General features: G+C 39.3%; 2 protein-coding genes across 5 annotated transcripts in view; both read right to left on the bottom strand.

Moving 5' to 3' along the window:
- Positions 1-23: 23 nt before the first annotated feature.
- On the bottom strand, positions 24-10,007 carry PDCD6 (programmed cell death 6). 2 transcript variants are annotated; one of them, XM_063326344.1, is made up of 6 exons: positions 9,397-10,007; positions 6,750-6,811; positions 3,479-3,523; positions 2,139-2,297; positions 1,361-1,470; positions 24-576 (listed from the first exon to the last, which is right to left on the bottom strand). In XM_063326344.1, exons 1-6 carry the CDS (start codon positions 9,480-9,482, stop codon positions 478-480), a joined length of 561 nt encoding a protein of 186 aa, XP_063182414.1. In that variant the 5' UTR covers positions 9,483-10,007; the 3' UTR covers positions 24-477. The 2 variants fall into 2 exon arrangements, with proteins under 2 accessions (XP_063182414.1, XP_063182413.1); XM_063326343.1 differs by having other exon boundaries at positions 2,145-2,297; positions 9,397-9,581.
- A 719-nt stretch (positions 10,008-10,726) lies between these two features.
- The window catches only part of EXOC3 (exocyst complex component 3), a 28,081-nt gene continuing 19,300 nt past the window's right edge, over positions 10,727-19,507 (bottom strand). For all 3 annotated transcript variants that reach the window (XM_063326335.1, XM_063326337.1, XM_063326334.1), the window contains 7 exons: positions 19,335-19,435; positions 18,730-18,840; positions 17,824-17,974; positions 16,295-16,417; positions 13,571-13,732; positions 12,142-12,269; positions 10,727-11,701 (listed from right to left, as the gene is read on the bottom strand). In XM_063326335.1, coding sequence (XP_063182405.1) covers positions 11,530-11,701; positions 12,142-12,269; positions 13,571-13,732; positions 16,295-16,417; positions 17,824-17,974; positions 18,730-18,840; positions 19,335-19,435 — 948 coding nt within the window. In that variant the 3' untranslated portion in view covers positions 10,727-11,529. The remainder of the gene's footprint in view (positions 11,702-12,141; positions 12,270-13,570; positions 13,733-16,294; positions 16,418-17,823; positions 17,975-18,729; positions 18,841-19,334; positions 19,436-19,507) is intronic.

Below are 19,507 nucleotides of genomic sequence, written 5' to 3'. Positions count from 1 at the left end.
CTGTACAAAAATGAAGTAGGCTCTAAAAGTTGATCTAATATTTTTACTTCATTTTAAATTCTGTATTAAAAATTAATACATTAAACTCTTATTTATAAAAGTAAGGCACATGCAAAACATGTTGTGCAACTTCTGACTTTCAACTCTTACAAACTAACAAGCATTATTTTAATTTGGCATTTCTAAAGAGTCATTTTTCCCCATGCAGGATATGTGGAAGAAGGTTAAGTTTGACATTGCACCAGTTAAATCTAGATTCTGTGCTTTCTGTCCTACAGTAAGCAGAGATGGTCATATTGTACAGTCATACAAAATAAAAACCAACTCAAGTACAGATTCTGAAGGTGACGACCAACATACAAAATTCAAGAATGTGAAGTTATATCCATTATAATACATCAATAATCTTATTCAGTACAGGATGATTTGGCAACTCCAGTCTGTGTAACGCCAGTGTGCTATGGCTAGTTATCAGTGTCATACGATGCTGAAGACCATGGAAAGATATTGCTCATAGGACACCTGAATCCAGCCATCTTGATCAGTATCGTAACGTCGGAACACATCAGTCAACCTCTGCAAAGGGGGGAAAAAAAAAAAACATGAATTTTTGTACATCGGGAAAGTTGAGACTGCCACGTATTTCCCTTGCCACTTAGGTTGCTATAGTTTTATGAACACTTTCTGTTCATCCCCTCTGTAGACACTTTACAGCCTCCTGCAAATCGAGGTTAGCTCTTTGCCATGTCTCATGCCTGAGCTCCATAGCAGATCTGATTCTAAAACCGCCTTATGATACGATACCTAAGTGCTTACATAGCCCTAGACCAGGCAGCTTTTAAAACTTATAGACCAGACAGCTTTTTATGACTGGCTTTAAAGGGGGGAGATGTTTTTTACTGCCATTGCCCCTGCAGGAACAGAAGTGACAAAAGACTGAATAATTCAGCTTGCTAGGTCAAATTCCTTTTAGTTTGAGCCTTAAACACACACAAAAAACTCACAATTCAGATTACGAGAATGATGGGCACCATGGGACATGACACACTCCAGTTTTAGTACACACAAGATGCAGAGGAAGCGTGCGTATTAAACTAATGGAAATAGTGTTACGTGTTTTCCTTTTAAAACAGACTATTTTACATTTTTTGCCACCTCAAATTTGTATCAAATTTACTTGTTATGCAAATGAATAACTAGTGAATAACTAGTGTTTTATCATAAATAAAAGCAAGTTCTAGATCTAATATTATAGTTAAAATGAGAACCATAAAAGTTTAAGAAAAGGTGATTTTTTTTTTATTTTTTTTTTTTTTTTTTTTTTTTTACAATGGACATTAAAATATATCTCCTTTCTTACCTGTAAAACAACACAACACTGAATAAAGTCATCAAAAGCAACTTGCCCTCTTCCTTGTCTGTCAAATTTCCGAATAAGGATATCGTAGAATTGATCAGACAGTCGGTAACCTTGGAAAAGAGAAATGCTTTAAAAGGTTCCAATTACCACAGTCCTTCTATAAAAAGAACGAGGTTGTTTAGCAGGCAGGTATAACAAAACCAGAAAACAGTAAGGAGGTAGAAGAGACAACTTTCTTTTTTTTCCTAAATATGTTTAAAAAGCATGCAATAAAAGCCGTGCTTAATAATAATAATAGACAAGAGTCACAGTAAACATAATTACTGATTAAAGCGACTAGTTGGTTGAGGGAACGGTTTAGGGCTGCAGCTCAGGTTTTTATAAGTGAAGTCAATTGACTGAAAGTTCTTTTGCCAACAGAATGCTGCCCTGGCGTAGCAGCTGGCTGCATTTTAAAAAGCATGAGGCTGTGTCAAGTACCTTCCAAGTTCAGGCATTTACCTGAAGTGTTGGTAACGCCCTCGGAGCAGCTAACAGAGACTGAAACTGGATGTGTCAGTACGTGTGTGGAATGTTTTGATTTCTTTCGTTAAAGGAAACAGCTTAAAGAAAAGTAATTGTCGCAGGGACATCTTTAAAAGGTACCTTATACCTAAAAGGAAAACTGTATTTCACTCGCCTCATCTTTAGTCACATTTGTCAGAGCAGTACAGCCCTAATAATCAGCTCATCTGATGACATAATGCAGTCATAAGAACTGTAATTACAAATGAATTACCAAAACCTGTTAGTGCTTGCTTTAGTTCATTTTTGTCAATCATTCCAGAATTGTCTCTGTCATACGTTCGAAAGACATTCTGCCAATCTGAGATGTACTTCCAGACTCCTGTGAATTCATTGAAGTTCACACCACCTTTGTTTTCCCTGTCGAACATGCCTGAAATAAAAAATAAGAAACTTATCAAGCTTTAATCATACTACTCCTCAGAAAGATCTGCTGGTATTTCAGAAGGCAGCAAGAGCGCTTTGTGGAAGGTACTGAAGACAGAAAAGGAATTGCTAAAATACTAGTGGTATTTTGGAAGGTTCTGACAAAAAAAAGCAAGTAGTCATCCACTGAAGGAGGAAAAGATAAAACGAGACAAAAGAGGACCAGAATTAATCACATTATTTTTCCTGGGTTTTCATTTCCAGTTTGAAAATAGGGCTTGATTGATCATCCAGTGACAAAAAGAGGGGTGTGTGTGTGTGTGTGTGTGTGTGTTCTTTTTTTAAGGACACAGGAAAAAGTCTGAGTCTACTGACTGACAGAAATGCTGGGATATTTATCTGCATTTGACTTACTGATACTGTAATCTTTATACAAAACGCATATCATAGAGATAGAACTCAAGACTGCTGCTGAATACTTATTAAAAACAACACCAAAAAATTAGTCCTTGGATTTATGAACTGTATGATAGAAAGATTTTTTTTTGTGCTTGAATTTTTCTCCTGTTCTACTACTATTTTCATATGCATTACTGGAAATTATTTTAGGACACTAAAGAATTAGAATATTGAACAGCTTCTGTTTGGTCTTTTTGGAGCAGAACTTTGGATTAACATGCAAGACAGGAAAAACTAGTTACAAAGACAAGCTATATAATATCGTTTTAGAATCTTCAAGCTGACAGTTTCTCCACGCATAAATGACAGTTGCTATCTATTCAGTTGTACAGTAACATTTTCTCAGACTACTTCGACAAGCGCCTGTGTGCGCACACAAAGGGCAGTCCTGTATTATTCAAAAGGGAAAATACTTGAGTTTAACTTACTACTGCTGGGCTGTCTGAAGAGGCAAAAAAAAAAAAAAAAAGGAAGAGTAAAGACATGTTGCAACATACCAGACATACCATCTAACAATGAAAGCCCAGCTTGTTCACCCTACAGGCAAATTAGTTCAAAAGGCCTTTAAACAGGCATTTGTTATTACAGTAGAAATACATCTTGTGTATGTATTGTGATATTTGTACATACTTATTTCTCTGAAACAGTGCAGCAATTGATAGCATTCAGTCATCTGAACAGATCACAAAACAGTATTTTGACTATTTCACATCACACAACTACACTCACCAAGAATTGACCTGACTGTTGCTGGATTAAACGGAGTCCACGTGCCTGAAACAGAAAGAATCACTTAGATCCTCAATACTAGGCAACGTTTTTCAAAAAATGCAACCAACCAACAAACCAACCAAAAAAATCAGGTAAGAACTTAAAACAGTGAATTCAGAGCTAGAAGACATGGAGCTAGCATATTATAAAATAAGGCTGCTTTGAAGTAATTATGTTCTTGACCATTCAGAGATGACTTCAGACCAACGCTCTACAGATACTACGCAGAAACCAACGTTTTTCAGGCTGCACCAAAAAAACCCTCCAAAACCTAAAACGCTGGAAGAACTAAGAAGGATTTTTTTCATCCCAGGTAGTCAGAAGGCATTGGATAAAAGGCAAGATCAAAACTGAAGTCCCACTTTTTCTACTGATGGGAGCAGAAGAGTTTTAAGTTATAACTCACACAAGGTCTCATATCTATTACTTGGTAAAAGCCCATCTGCGTATTTCTTATTTTACAGGTGGATTACTCCAAGTTATTTAGTTTCTGACACGTGAAAAGAAAGAGTTCCTAATATGGCAAAACCACACAGCACAATTTAGAGTCTAGTATAAATCCCTCCTCTACTGCTAGATCAATGAAGTGTTAGTTTAAATTAGTATTTTCTGAGCAAGAAATATTGCTGCTTAAAAGGGCCTGAGCAAGAATGATCTGAAGAGGAGCTTTGTACTTCTCTGGATATTTAGAGGCTTTGGAACAGTTTTCATTCGGTTGGGAGCATTCCAGAGTGCTAGGAAGCATTAAGCTTTCAATTAAGAGGAATACTGTGCCTCATCTAGAATTTCCCTACCAATTCTCTAGAGCCTGTGAAGGTACCAGGAAGACCAAGAAGCATATATTAACTTAACTGTGGCTGAGTGCAGGGACCACAGAGGAACAAGCAAGACTAGGGGTACTGTAGAGGCGTTTGCCATGATGCAGTTAGCCGACCACAAATAAACAGTAGAAAAGCTGCGCTGGTATTAAGCAGGCTTTGTGAAAGCATGGCTGCTTTGCTGCATCAAGCTGCAGTGGTGTAAGTAACACTTATACTAGCGCTGAATTTCTCCCATAGAAGGGAGACTGTATCAGTGGAAGTCTACAGATGCAGTGATGGGGAAACAACCTATACTGTAGGCAGGCCATGGGACCGTTTGCACATACAGAAAAACATAAGCAGAGAAAGAGAAGAGTAAAAATGGCTCTGAAAATGCTTAAGCAGTATTTTACACACAGGACATCAGTACCTTAGAGCTGTATGTCTCCTGACAAAAATAAAAAATAATGGAATTATTAATAGGGTGCCAGCATTTAACTCTTAGCAGAATAGAGGAAAAAGTGAAAATACAGTTTGAAAGTTAACTTATTTCATGTTGAAATTTTCAAGAGATTCATATAAACACCACAGAGTGAAATCTGAGCAACTCCGGTGCTGCAGAACTGTACTGATTTCAGCCTGTTCCAATTAACAGGGAAAGACTGTTCCCTCCTCCTCCCCTGACTACTACTAACTTTACATGACAGCACAGAAAAAACAGGAAGGAAAGGAAGCACAGTGTTTTATTGTGCAAACAACTAGATGAAGTGATGATCAGTCCCTCCCAGGTAAGTATACTGTTATTTGCATAGACTTGACATGTTGAAAAGCTGAATGTCAAAAACACATTGAACTTCACATTTTAATGAGCACTATGCAGACTTTTAAAAATGTTTCAGAGATAAACACGTAACATTATTTTAGCCCATGTTAGACTGCAGGACAGCTACACACAACCATCCACTAGAGGATATATTTTGAAAAGAATATAGTGAATTGTTAGTGACTTTGGTGTACAAGATCTAGAATCTCTCAGAATGAAGGAAGCTTACAGTTCTGTAAATATTTTGTCTAATAGTGAATTCACTTGGTGTGGATTCTTCATAACTGCAAAGCACTGAAACTGCTAATCTACACTGGAAATAAGGAAAGAAAAGAGTTCAGATAGATAGTCATCACTGCCTATTAACCTTAAATTCAATCAGATGAGAAGATATTTAAAATACATGAAGTTTAAAATGGCAGGTAAATCAGGTTCCCACATTGTTCTAAACAGCACTGTAATCTTAAATGAAAACAGTGACTTAATCATTTTAACTTAGCTTTTGCTGAAGTTGTTATTCTAAATAGTATTTTAGTTACGGATCAGGTGCAGCAGCTACAAAGACCACAGTTTTACTACATAGAGTATTTATCCAAATTTATTTCAAGTCAGGTGATTACTGACAAAAAGGAGCCTTTCAGTCTGTGTACACAGCAGCTCACAACATCAGTTTAAGTCCTTCTCAGTCGCAAAGCACAGGAAGGATGAAGGAATTAAACCCTGGGAGAAGGGGAGCTTGATATGGACTCAAAGATGCACAAACTGCTTCAATATGCACTTTTTCAGATTTCTAAGTGGAAAAAAAAAACCAACCAAAAAGTACAACCCTACCCACCCTAAGTCACCAGAAGAAAGTAAAAATAGGCTACTGGAAAAATTTTTGGGTTTTTTTTTTTTTTATTTTGCTTCCATGAGTTATTTCACTATACCTAGTTACTCTTTAAGCGTTATGACAGGGAACTGACAGACTAATAGGAAGTTTTAATACTACATCTAGAGTGCATTTTTCTACTTTGTTAGGGAAGAAAACCCAAACATGCCTCATTTGGGGAAAAAAAAAAAATATTAAAAATTACCATCTTCAATTCCTGCACCGTACTGTATGAAAAGATTTTATGTGCAGTAAAAAGGCTGGCTGTAAACATCTGATCTTTGTCCAGGTTATACACTGATCCTGGTTAAAAAACAAAGGTTCAGTAGTGATGAGAGAGGAATATACAAATCACCTTTTTTTTTTTTTTCCTAGAGAGCAGAACTGGAAAAAATAAAGGGATGTCCATGCCTTCATTCCCCAGAATACAAACCAGTAATTTTTACAATAGGTACTCAGTTTATAATGCGTTATTATTAACATGCACCAAACCCAGAAAACTTCCCTTGAAATTCAAAAGAAACAGGAACAATGGGCTCAGCAAAAAATCAATCAGAACTGACCACCTTTTTCCTTCCCCTTCAGTCTTTTCTTGTCTATTAAATAGTATTAATCAGTAGTAGGAACATTCTCCCCACCCCCAGTCAAAGAATTATGGCATCAAGTAACCAGTCTCACATGAAGTTTAACATTAAGTTTACAACTAAATACCTCACTGCTCATTTACAGACTTACCATTGGATAATGCCTGCTGAAGTTCATTATCAGATATTATTCCACTCCTATCTTTATCAACCCTGGGGATAAAAAAAAAAAGCAAAAAAAAAAAAGCTTTAAATGGCTGAAATTAACAGGTTCCACTTACAGAAGACTTCAGCGGTCTGGTTCTTACTCACCAGATAAGATTAATCTTTTCCTGAAAAGTCACTAATTGCATTTACTTGGTAAACAATTCACAGTTTCTGCAAATTAACCACTTCATTCAGATTGATGAAGGCATTCTGGAACATGATAAAAGCTACAAAGAAAACTGCAAGACTTACTTATGAGTGAAGAGACACACACAAACACACACTGGCAGTAAAACAGTCTGGGCATAATCCACACAAAAAAATATTTTTATGTATTTATGTTTATTTTTAAAAGAACCACAGAGCACACCATGCTGGTTAAATCCACAAAATGCCTAATGTCACTGTAGTAAGCTGTCGGTCTTCCAAATTGGAGCCCCAGGTTTGGCACCCAGTTTCTCTCAGTAAGATGCTGGCAGTGGAGAGAAAGCCACTAATGTGACCAGTGCCAATACTGAAAGAATCGACTGCAGGGCCTTGACCCCTTTCAAAGGCGTTCAAAAAGTGAAAAAGCGCAGGCAGGTGCCAGCTTCCATTGAGCCGCCACAGTCTACTAGAATAGAGTTCTATCACAAAATTAATAAACTAAGTAATTTCTGCCCAAATAAAGCAGAATTGTGCCTTCTTTAAAAGGATATCTGAAGGTAGTGGGGCCTTCCCTCCATGCTATACAAGGACCTTCCCCTTGACACTGACAGTTTTATTTCCCCTCAGTTACTACCATTCCAAAGCAGAGTGCTTAGTTGATCCCTCTGTTTTTTTCCTTTAGTCCTTATTGTCTTTCTCCAGGCCTTTTCAGTTTGTTCTACTAGATTCCTTCCCCATCTCAAAAATTATATAAACTGCATACAACATTCAAATTGCAAGCTTAAATTGCATAGATTATAGTAATGAAATGACACTCCCCTTTTTTATTTTCTATTTCTTTTCTAGGTATTCCAAACATTCTTTATCTTTTATGAGCTGCTACTAGGTGCTAAGCTGGTATTTTCATAACGATGTGGCCATGACAGGGCGATATGACCCAGTCATTCAGGACTCCTGAGGTCTTCACAGGCCTGATGTACTGCGGGAATTGGTTAGTGTAACCAACAAACTTCATCTGATCATTCACCGTCTTTTCCCCCAGTTGTTCCTGAACACATTGAATAAAGATCTCAGAACAGCTCCATCTGTCAGTGGGGCAGATGACCACACACTCTTCTCTTTAGTCTGTTATTTATCCAGCAAAGGACCTTCCCTTTCATTCTACGTCTACTGGATTTATTCAAAGGCCTTTGATACTTCTGTATGTTGAGAGGATCTCTGGAAGCTATACACGCGATATCAATGGCACCAGTTCTAGCTATATCCATACCCAATCCTTATTCAGCATACTCCAAGCCTTAGACAGTCGTTTGCCAGACAGGAATACTTTGAACAAAAGCCATACAACTTTCCTGACTAGCCACATTACTTAAAATGGTTTCTGCTGGTTTACCTGATGCAAAAGTCAGAAATGTTGATCTGTTTCTTTCTGGACCCTTTAAAAAAAGAAACAGCATCATGCATGAACCCTCCAAGTTCTCAGATGAAGTGGTTTTCCAGAAGGCTGGGTAGGTAAGTTGCCACATTCCTGAGTCACTCCTGAGTAACTAAGTAAATACTATCCGGTTTTAGCAACTTACTACTCTTTGTCTACTCCTTAACCTCTTCTTGCTGTCACTTGAGTCAAGATAGATCCTCTGAGACACCTCCCATAAAAATGGATCCAACGTAGGAACCTGCCAAGTTTCCTCGACATGACACAAATGTGAAAAACTCCTTTAGCTTCTTTAATACTACTGTCTCGACAGCGTGCCTTTTAACACAGGCCTGCTAACTCCCTTACAGGTTCCTGCTCCAGATGTGTTCAAGAGAATATTTGTTGTTAGTTTTTATTCCATTAAGCATTTATCAGATTCCTTTTTACAAGCCTTCCTGTAGTGACACATTGACCCTCTCAGCTTTACAGTTCTTTATGGACTCTCAGGTCAAAACTGACTCCAGTGTTTTCGAGGTTATCTTCTCACTTCCATTAACCCCTTTCCTTTGCTCTAAAATGCAGCCATGCTTATTCCTCCTCAAGCCTTTCCTAGATCTCCCCCTCAGACTCCTCCTACAGGGATATAACCGCGATGTTTACCCGCCCGGCAAGGCCTCAAGGCAGCCAAGTCCTACGCTGGATGCCCGCGGCCGGTGACAGGCTGCCCCGCAGCAGCCGGCCGTTTCCGGGCGCCTCCCAAGGCCCGCTGCCTCCCCGTGCCCCCTCAGGGAGCGGCAGCCCCGGGAGGGCCCGGCCCGCCCAGGAAGACTGGGCAGCGCGGCCCGAGAACGACGGAGGGTGGCGGCGGCCGCCTCAGCGCGGCGGGATGCGGGTGCCTGGGCCCAGCAGGGCCCGGCGGCGGCCGCAGTGTGTGTAGGGAGCCCCCTCAGCCCTCCGCGTCCCTGGGGCAGTTAGGGCGGCGCGGGTCGCGCCGCCAGGACACCCCCGGGGAGCGCGGCGGCCTCACCTCTGGAAGACGTTCCACAGGAAGGTGGGGTCGGGCAGCGGGGCGCCGCCGCCGCCGTTGGGCCTGTACTGGTATCCCGCCGCCATGGCCCCTCCGCAGGGCAGCTCCGGCCCTTCCGCACCTCGCTTCCGGCACCGGCCGCCTGACGCGGTGACGTCGCTGAGCCGGGCACGCGCAGGGGCCCCGCCCCGGGGGAATCCCCAGAGGAGCCCCTGCGCCGCCCGCCCGTTGCCGCGGCGACGGTTGCGGGGCTGGTCCGGGCCCGGCGGGGGCCAGGCGGGGCGAGTCGCTCCGCACGCCCTACCGGGCACGGTGGGCGGTTGTCCCCGCCGGCACCGAGCCTTCAAGGGCTCACCGGGGGAGTTGTGCGGGCTTCGGCAGCGGGGCAGCCCCTCGGGCCGCCCGAGGGCGGGCGGGCGGGGTCTGAGGTAAGGGCCGGCCGCAGAGCGCACTGCGGCCGCCGCCCGTGGCTTGGGCAGGGCGCAGGGATCGGCGCCCCTCCCACAAGGCCTCACTCGTCCGCCGTGACGGTTTCTGCAAGGGCGGGAGCCGCCCCCCTGACCGTCCCCCAGGGAGAGACTAAGGATTCCCCGCTCAGGGGAGGTGGTTTGTCGTGGAGAGGAAGTTGCCAACGTTTAACATCCAAGAGAGAGACAGTTACTGCAGCAGAGAAAGGAGGTGCCCAGAGAAACAAAGCCCGATGAAGTGATGCCCTTGGACAAACTGAAGATCAAAAGCATACACGACAAGAATTTCAGGTACAGCCCAGAAACCAGTGGATTGAAATTGAAATACAAGCCCCATTAATCCGTATCACCTCAAAAATTCTTAACTGAGCACTGAACACCCTCCAAAAAATCAGCCTAATTCCCCACCCCATCCCCCCCAGCTGCAATTTCTAGGAACAGGGTAAGATCCCATGGGACCTTGCTCAAACTCCTCAGGTACAATCTGGTGCTCTACTCAATCATCCTCATCCTTTGGGAGACGGTCCTCTTATTGATGAAAAAAAGCCACAATCTTTGTTTTACCCTTTGCCCAAACTGCTGACCTTGAATGTATCTCTTCAGGGTAAAGAGGAGTCCATAAAGAGGTAAAGAAAGGGTCAAATGGCACAAGGTCTGGGTGGTCACATGTCACACACACAAACTCCAGAACATTAATTAGAACAAAGTAGGGTTCTGTCTTGCTTGTACTTATCTCCGACAACTCTGTTGACTTTAAATTCACAATTGTCTAGTAGTATTTTATAATTAAAACAGATAATACTGAAAATTAGCGTTAAGCATTGATCTGAAAATACCATGGAAATAAAAAACAGTATCTCATATTTCCAGAAAACTATTAAATCCAGAGTTTATTCACACTTCAAACCAACCAAAGAACATAAAAGAAAGATTTAAATCTACTGTCAATCTATAAGGATGCAAAGAATACATAGCTGTAGGTAGCAATGATTTAACGTTTTATTGAACTGGTAGTGCTTTACGTGCTGTTTTTAGTAAATCAAAAAAAAAAAAAAGTTGTACCTCATGTGTCTTTATTCACCCTATAATCAAATTGCACAGTAGCAATTTCATTCAGTCCCTTAGTCGGGAAACTGACTTCATAATTAAGTTTTCTGCAATAAACTATTTTACACCAAAGTAAGTACATACACAAAGTATAATGTGAAAGTGGATTGAGGATGTTAATATAATGCTCAATGAAGTGCCATATAAAGACGCTTCTAAAGGAGTCTGCTTAGGTATTGTGTATGTTAGTATACCCAGCACTAATACAGCTCTCTGTTGGTTTTGGTACAAGTATCTTTATGCAGCACTGCAGTGCACTGTGCAAACATATTCCACAAGAAAAATGTATTTGCTGACAGCAAAAATGGCTGTAACAAATGGGTCAGTAAAAAGCCCCTTGGCCATTAGAAGCTTTATTCTTCAAACATGACCTTTATATCCATCTTCTTTCAGAAATCTGATTATGTTTTCCCACATCCCAGTCTTTAGAAAGAAACATGCCTAGCAAGTATCAGTGTATACTGAACTTTACTCAAAATAGCATTGCCAAATTTGCTCTCAGATATTTCAAACCTGTTGATCCCAGACCGGTGATGACACACAAACACAGAATTGTCATTTACTTAAGAAGTTTTGGCACCGTTAGAGTAGGAACTATAATTTCTTTAAAAATTGGCACATAGTTTGGATTTGGTTGGCTTGAACCTTGATCCAAAGTCTCAATGATAGTCTGCTTCATGTCTCTGCTGGCATCGCCTCTCACTGTCAGCAAAGCTGCAATATGGTCATCCCTGCCAGAGGAAAACAGTAAAACTGGCATTAGTAAGAAAGGCCACACAAGTAAGATTTTCTCAGAAATATCACTTAGTTTCACTCAGTGTCGGTGTGTACTTTAATTCTTAATCAGATCTGTAGTCACTCAGAACTAGCTTTTCCAGCTCAATATAAAGCACTATTTTGGCTGCTCTTAGGACTCTAAAACATATTTTACCCTCCCAAAACACAGAATGGAAGTATTTTCATTATTGCTTTGCTGTACCACTGAATACTGAATCACACGCACCTTCTAGTCCAGCTCACAAACATTTTATGTTAGCATTATTTTTCATAAGAAAGTGGCTACATTCTAAAATAGGGAAAATACAAACACATTGTTTTAAAATTTGCCCAAGACTACCATGAAACCATGATGTTATCTATCTATATTGACTGGGAGGACAGAGAGAATTACCTGATATCTGGGTATTTACTGACTAAAGTTGAAACTTCCAGATAGAGCAGTGAAGGATCAGTTAGCTTGATAACCTCCGCAATCGCTTCAATGATGTCACAGAGTCCTTCAGTGTCCTCTCCAGAACCCTGCAAGATGAAAATTTTTAAAAAAAAATAAAAATCCCCACAACAAAAGCAATCGCCCACAATATCTACAAACCTTTAATTAGTATTTTGTCCAATAATGCTGTTGAATTCCCCAAACATCTGAATTTTCAGACATTAAGAAAACAAAATACTTGTGAATTGTTACCATAAGACTTTTCATTCTTTCCCTCTTCTTCATTCAGAGACTTACTCTCAGAATATCAGTAAAGAAAGTCATGGCTTACAAACAATTTTGCTAATTTGCCGGCATAAACAGTACGAATAATTGATGTGAAAGCCAGATCTCTTCTGAAACTATTACTTAAAGAGTGACCCTGTGTTAGCTTCCTCCTAGTCATCTGGCCACCAAGGCGGCTTTCAACAACTGATCAACTGAACTGTAATATCTATTTAATCTCTGGACTATTTTAGCGCTCTTAGTTCTAGGTCATCTGGTCCCACCAATCTGCTATTGTTCATTCCATTTATTCCATAACCTCTTCTATCAATGCCTTAATCTGAAACAGATCTTACACAGGATCCCACATAATGAAGGACTCCACTGCAGGAGTTGCCCCAACATCTTCCACAGTGAGCAGAGATGAACTTCCCCTTCCTCACCCTCCCTAGTTTTTCAGGCTTTATCTTTTCTCTGCATTCTTTTTGCATTTTGTCATCTGTTGGTCCTCGGAGCTTTCCAACAGATTGCTGCTCCTTATGCAGTTAAAAAAAAGACTTAAGTATTCATTTTAGGCCTATCTTGTATGTTGTTTCTCAAATACCTTTTTTGGCCCATCTTTTCTATTGGGGTCACATACTTGTCTTGTTGATTCTAAATAAATACACTGCACGCTACTTAGGTAATAAGTTAACTGCATCTGTTTGATGCAGTATCGCCCTTTCTTCCAGCCAGGAAAAGCAAAGCCCAATTACTTTTTTTTGTTTGTTTGTTTGTGGGTTGTTTTATTGCTTTTTGTTTGTTTTTTTTTTTTTTTAAACAACTGCTTTTTTCTTTCACTTATTACTACAAATTCAGGGTACCTATCTCTGTGAGGGCATTCAGCTGCAGAGAGCTGTATAAACAGAAAGCAGTAGAAACTGGGGCTCGGGAACTTTAGCAGCGGACCCATGCGTGTTCAGAAACTCCATCTGTGCCCTCAGCTGGCATCCTTGATATTTACAAGTCACCCAGCATTTTGGAGACACAGAGATCTAACTCTAGCCATTTTCCCCAAACAGTAAACATGTGTGGTTTATTCTAAATTACCCGGTTAACAACATTACCCAAAGCAAATACTTACAGCCGCAAGCTTCTTAAACAGAAATCTGAACTGTTCTGCTTCTTTGATCATTTTTTCTGCACCCTCTTTTCTCTCTTCTGCATTCTTGAAAGATATACGTTTTAACATGATTGCTCTGATGTATTCCACAACAACTCTCCGATGGGCCTCAACAGTCATTGTCTGAAAGAAAAGAAAAAGGTGGTGTATTAAGCCAGTGATGCCTGCAAATGTAGCCATTATTTTTAGTCTTTGAACAATTATGAGTCTTTGAAATGTGTACTTGCACTTAATCACCAGTACTCAGTTTTTGATAATACTACACATTTTGAGTGGCTTTAGATGTTCACAACGCTAACAGAAATTAAAATCTGTCCTTCCTTAATGAAAAGGATGTGCCAGATATGAGAAAGAGACACAACAAACCCAAGATATCTCTAATGACATGTCTAAATTGTTTCTGAAGAGCACCAAAGATAGAAGAACAAACATGAAATAATTTGGATGATCTTCAGAACAGACCTGTGCTTGACCTTGCAGGTTGCTCCTTTTATCTGGTCAAGGAATGACCACCCATCACAGAGGCTTCTGGTGGAGAACTCCAGTACATTGCGTAAAGCACTGCAAATCTTGTCTACATTATATCAAGTCTGGTAAGAAGCCTGGAGAGCCAGCAGCAATCACTTTCTCAGATCTTCCTCAACCGGTTTGCTGTTCTGCACTTGTCTTACTCACCTACTGGTGACTAAGTGAAGCATCTAGTATTGGTGTAAGAGTAATTCTGAGCTTTGGAAATAAAGAACAAAACAAACACCCAAACCTTTACATGTTTTTTCAACTCTAATGTAAGGAGAGTCCTTAAATTCCATGAGTCCTCAGGTGTTGGTTTTTTTTCCCCCCCTAGGCACAATGGCAAAGTTACTTACGATTAAGAAAAAGCCTGCATAACAGGTAGTCACGAACTTTTTATCATACTTTATTAGTATATATCAAACTTTAGTTTCAATCAACATGAGAGAGAGAGAACAACAGATTGCAAAATACTGGAAGTCACAGTCCTCATCCAGGACACAGAAAACACGATTTCAAGTCCTGCTCTCAAGACTGTGCAGAAATACCAGGGTTTACTGGTTGTTCAGGGATGGATTCCCTTGCATTGGTGGAATTGATGCCAATTACACAGAGGAAAATTAACTGCACAGAATACTGTGGGAGACTGACATGCATGCCCCATCCCACTGAAAAGTAAGTGAAGAAGCACAGCTCTACTACAACTGAGAAAAAGAACACTCAATAAAAGCCAACAACAGGGCACTCACTTTACACACAACGAAAAGCACAAAGCAGAATGACTGTAAGATCCGCCCTGTTCCAGAATAGCGTCCTTCCCGTTGGGCTATTTAGTCTTTTTGCACGTGCTCTGTTGACGTGGCTTTTAAAAACTGGATTTTCAAAACAAGGTTAACCAAGAACATTTTAAAACCAGAAAAAAAAGCCCACCCAAACCAGGGAAACAAGAGTGTGTCCCATCCAGTGCTTGAACATATGGCGTTTTGTGTGGGAGATTTTTTCATGCTGGAAGACGGTGGAATAGCAGGTGTGATAAATGCCAAAAATGTGCTTATCATCTTCTTCCCCATAAGGTGACAATAAACGCTAGATGATGAAACACATGTGATTGCAGAAATCGGTATTAAAACTTAAAGAAACTCATGACAAGCACTATTACCTCAGCAACAAACCAAATCTGGAAAAGAAAGCTGTTCCGTGGATATAGACTAATTCTGGGACTGACCTAACTTCCTTTATGTACTTTTTCTGGACTGAAAATGCGTATTCACTTATATAATAAGGCCTCTAGGATCTGCAAATACTGAAAGTTAAAAGGTCATCAGAGGAATTTTGAGCAGTCTCGTCAATCTCTTAAGAGTAAGTGTATGATTTTGAGACTGTCTTTTAAGTGGTACTACTGTTTAAATAGTAGTACTGCTTTTAAACAGTACTACTTAGTAAGGATTTGTTCAAAGACCTCACCTAAATCCCGATCTTGCTAGCTTCAAATATTTCCTAGGGAATCATTTAAGACATGCTATCTTAACTACACAAAATTGACTTTAATTCAATAAATGATAAAAAGAAGTACAATAATACTAAAGATTAAAGGATAACAGAGAAATAGATACCCTTTGACAGACCACAGGAAAGAAAATAATAATAATTAAAAAAAGATGACCTAACCTAGCACATTATGCTGTTGTAACAGCGCTTGAAACATGAGTTATGCATTTGTTAAACCTTATGGCACCGATTGAACTATAACTCATCATACACATTAAAACTAGGAATTACAGAATGTGCATTTGTAAAAAAAGTAATTACAGGACAAACTATCAAAATTAATTTCAGAAGAGCTAATTTTATCTGACTACAAGCTCCTGAGGAGAGGTAGAAAAGTACAAGCTGGTAAGAATACAATCTATTAACAATGCCAATACATTTTCTGGACTAAATCCTGCAACTCAGATCTGTCTTTGACAATATTATATGGCTGTGAACAAAAAAGATGAGAGAAATATAAGATTCAGTTTTTGCAATATGATTATGAACATTTTTTTCATTTCCAGTGATCGACCAATTCCAATTTCTGTATTCTAATTCTGAATTCTATTCAGGGTTCAGGAATTCCAAAGCAACATGATATTCAGAGTACATTAGCACAGTATCATAGACTTATTTTGCACCTACCTTTTTATAAGGCTTTTTTATTTTTGCAAAGTCATTGAAATAATCCTCTACAGTGACACAGATAGTCCCCACTGCATTAGACCCCATCAACCACTTCTTTGTCATCAGCTCATTGAGATGTGGCTGAGAAGGGAAAAAACAATTGATCAGAACAGATTTTTGACACTTTCATCATATCACTGCTGTTACAAAAAAAAAATAGGAGAAAATTTTAAGTGTCATACATTTCTAAACTATACTCCTTCAAAAGGAATAAACGGTTAGTGTAGGAAAGTGATGTGATCAGTTGTCAGAATGGTAGTTGCCATAAAATGCTACACTGACATACACACTGAATATGTACGTTTACATACACTGAGTGTGTATGTAAACCAACTGCACTAACCTAAGCATTTGTTTCATATGAGTTCTCTAAAATCCTTTATTGCATTCTCTATTTAAACGTCTATGGTAAATAGAAAAATTAAGGTCCAAGGACAAAATAGGTTTAAGAGCTGACGATTCAAATTTTAAATATGAGGAACTTTTAAACTGTTGTGATAATGGAACTTCATGCGTGATTTCTTGAACTGCTACTGGCTACTCAGTTGTTCCTCTCTGATGGCCCCACAAACTTCCTGTGCCTACACCAAACTTGGTGGCCTATATGCTTTACTCCTTTCCCAGAACTCCACAATGCATAATTCCAGTATTCTCTACATCTACATATCCATCTTGCTTTGTTCTCCCCAGAGGAAAAATTCTTTACGTATTAGAGCATGGTATTTTATAAATTATAATAGTGACATGAAGCTTGAGGTTAATGGATTTCAAAGAATGGTCATTAGAGTGGACAGAGTGACTTCTCATAATCAACGAGCATAGCTAATGAGAAATAAAGGTTTTGCTTAAAAGCTCTAAGTTTAACATAAACACTGCTCCCACATCTTTCTTAATGTGAGTATTCAAGGTGTTTACATTAGTTCAAAATATTATTACAAATCTAAGAAGTCCCAGAGCATCTTTCTTCACCCCCGCCTTTTCTCTAATTTCCTTGTCTCCCTCCCCATACTCCCTATTTCTTTTCAGTAATAAAAAGAACTATTTTTTTTCCTGAGGGATTCTATACAAGAAGCTAGAATTCTTAAACATGGAAAATTACCAGTCAGAAAGGGCCCACCTTTAGATTCAATTAACTATCTTAATTATAGGTGTAGTGCACCTGTACAAAGGTTGTAAAGGCAGCAGTAGTTTCCCAAATATTTTTTAAACTCAACTACATAAGACTAAGTACAATCTGTTAGAAGATATTCACTATATACAAAGCGCCTGCCTGAAGTCATCCTGTGAAATACAATTGAGCAACCTTTCAGTCTCCTACATGCAAACTATACCAGTGAAGAACAGTACTGACATTTACTGGCATTTTGCTAGCATACCACCTATAAAGTGTGTTTAGCAATCAAAAGGCTTCCTAATTACTTAATTCCTGAATTATTTTTCCTTATAAAATAAGACTTCTGATTTTTGGAAGGAAAAAAATTTCTAACCTCTAAATCCATGAAGACTTCATCTAGCAGGCTAGAGCATCCTTCTTTGGCAATGACGTCTAAAGTTGCATCCATGCTTGTGTGACTGCTTGACAACGTGTCTTCCATTTCCATTTTCAAGTATTTTCTTTTCAGACTGATTATAGATTCTCTGTGACAAATAACAATGCTTTTCATCATCCACTGATGCACAATTGCATTGCTACTAAATTTTTGGAGTACATATACAGAAAGAGACATACTAGACAGTCTTATTTTTGCAAGGGGAAATAATGCCTGCTGCTTGCTTTGGAAGACTTAATTTACTCTCCAGCATGGTTTTAGAGCGATCAACATAGACTACTTGTATGTTGGTGACAAACTACTGCTGATTTGTAAACTTGAGAATGACGGCAACTACAGATGAACATGGGGTTGGATTGCTGACCACTGAAACATAAGCAATGAGAATTTCTTTCTCCTGTTTTGATATTCTTAATAGGGCAAGCTCTAGCTTTACTTTTCTCCAGTTCAGTTCACCTTGATCACACTGCATGAAAGTGAACTGTGAGAGACCAAATGGAAGAGATGATGGCAGGTCCCAGACAAACTAACTGAAATGACTTCTTCAAATTCTGAAAGTTGAAGATAAATTTTTCTTTGGCAATGAAATTCTTGGAATAACAAGCAGATTTTCACCAGTGAGGGGCAATGGCTTGGCTTGTCAAAGGCAAGAGCAATCACAGTATCTGCCTCTCAAAACAGTAATGTATTTAAACCTGTTGTCTTTGTTTAGTCCGCTAAACTACCTTAACTGAAATTCCCTTTGTATACAAAACAAGAGAAGGTCCTGGGAACACGTAGTATTACAAATGAAATATCAGTACATATTTTTCCTTATAATACTGCAAGAACATGCAGACTTACTTAAAGGTTTGACAGTTGTTGATGACTGCAATCATGTATTGAACATAGCATTGAGGATACTGACGATTTTTAAGATGTTCTTCTTTATACAACTGTGCTTCATCTTTGTACCTGTAACATATACAAGGAATGGCATTAAGCAGGCAGAAATTTGTAATAGCTTAAGTGCGCCTGTAGGACCAAATGCTCCAAAAGGGCCTGTCAGGCCCTTTAGAAGTATTTTATAAAGGGATTGTTGCTCATGGGATGTTTAGTGTCTCTGTTCTGGGCAGAATCCAGACAAGGAGGTGTATTCTGTCTTCCTTATGAGAAAGAGATACAAATTTGAGATATAAAAAGAAAGTGGAACCGACTGCAAAAATTACAGCCCTTTGCAGAGAGGAACTGAAAGTGCCACTCACCAGCACAGAAGAATGTCAGTGAAACTGGGGAAGGGAGGAAGAAAGCAAGAAAAGGAAAGGGAAGAAAAACTTGGCTGGTACGGATGTGATAGGAGAAAGACAAAATAATAAAGAAATATCCATAGGAAAAACAAGTACTGGAACTGTAGGAACAAAGAGAGGCTGAGGCAGGATAAAGCATTTATATTTTAAAAATTTTGTTACCTGGTTAGAAATGAATTCATTTGTTGAAGACATAGAAGGAGTACCTTTGTTTTCAAATCTTCATTTATCTGAGCAGCCACTTGAAGATTCTGCTCAAACATCTAAGTTAAAAATAGTTTAGTTATAAAGAGAGGCCTTTATCAGTGGTAAAACAAAGACAGAACTCCTACATT

Source organism: Chroicocephalus ridibundus, chromosome 2 (assembly GCF_963924245.1).
Source record: "Chroicocephalus ridibundus chromosome 2, bChrRid1.1, whole genome shotgun sequence".
Classification (NCBI taxonomy): Eukaryota; Metazoa; Chordata; class Aves; order Charadriiformes; family Laridae; genus Chroicocephalus; species Chroicocephalus ridibundus.
The sequence above is the reverse complement of the archived record's forward strand: the minus strand, read 5'-3'. Positions and strand labels throughout refer to the sequence as shown.

Excerpts from the sequence above, each read along its gene's own strand:
- PDCD6 (XM_063326344.1), bottom strand. The coding sequence starts at position 9,482 with ATGGCGGCGGGATACCAGTACAGGCCCAACGGCGGCGGCGGCGCCCCG. Across the intron at positions 2,298-3,478 it reads AACAGTCAGGTCAATTCTTG|GCATGTTCGACAGGGAAAAC; the intron begins GTGAGTGTAGTT and ends TTTTTATTTCAG. Across the intron at positions 577-1,360 it reads AGTGTTGTGTTGTTTTACAG|AGGTTGACTGATGTGTTCCG; the intron begins GTAAGAAAGGAG and ends CCCCCTTTGCAG.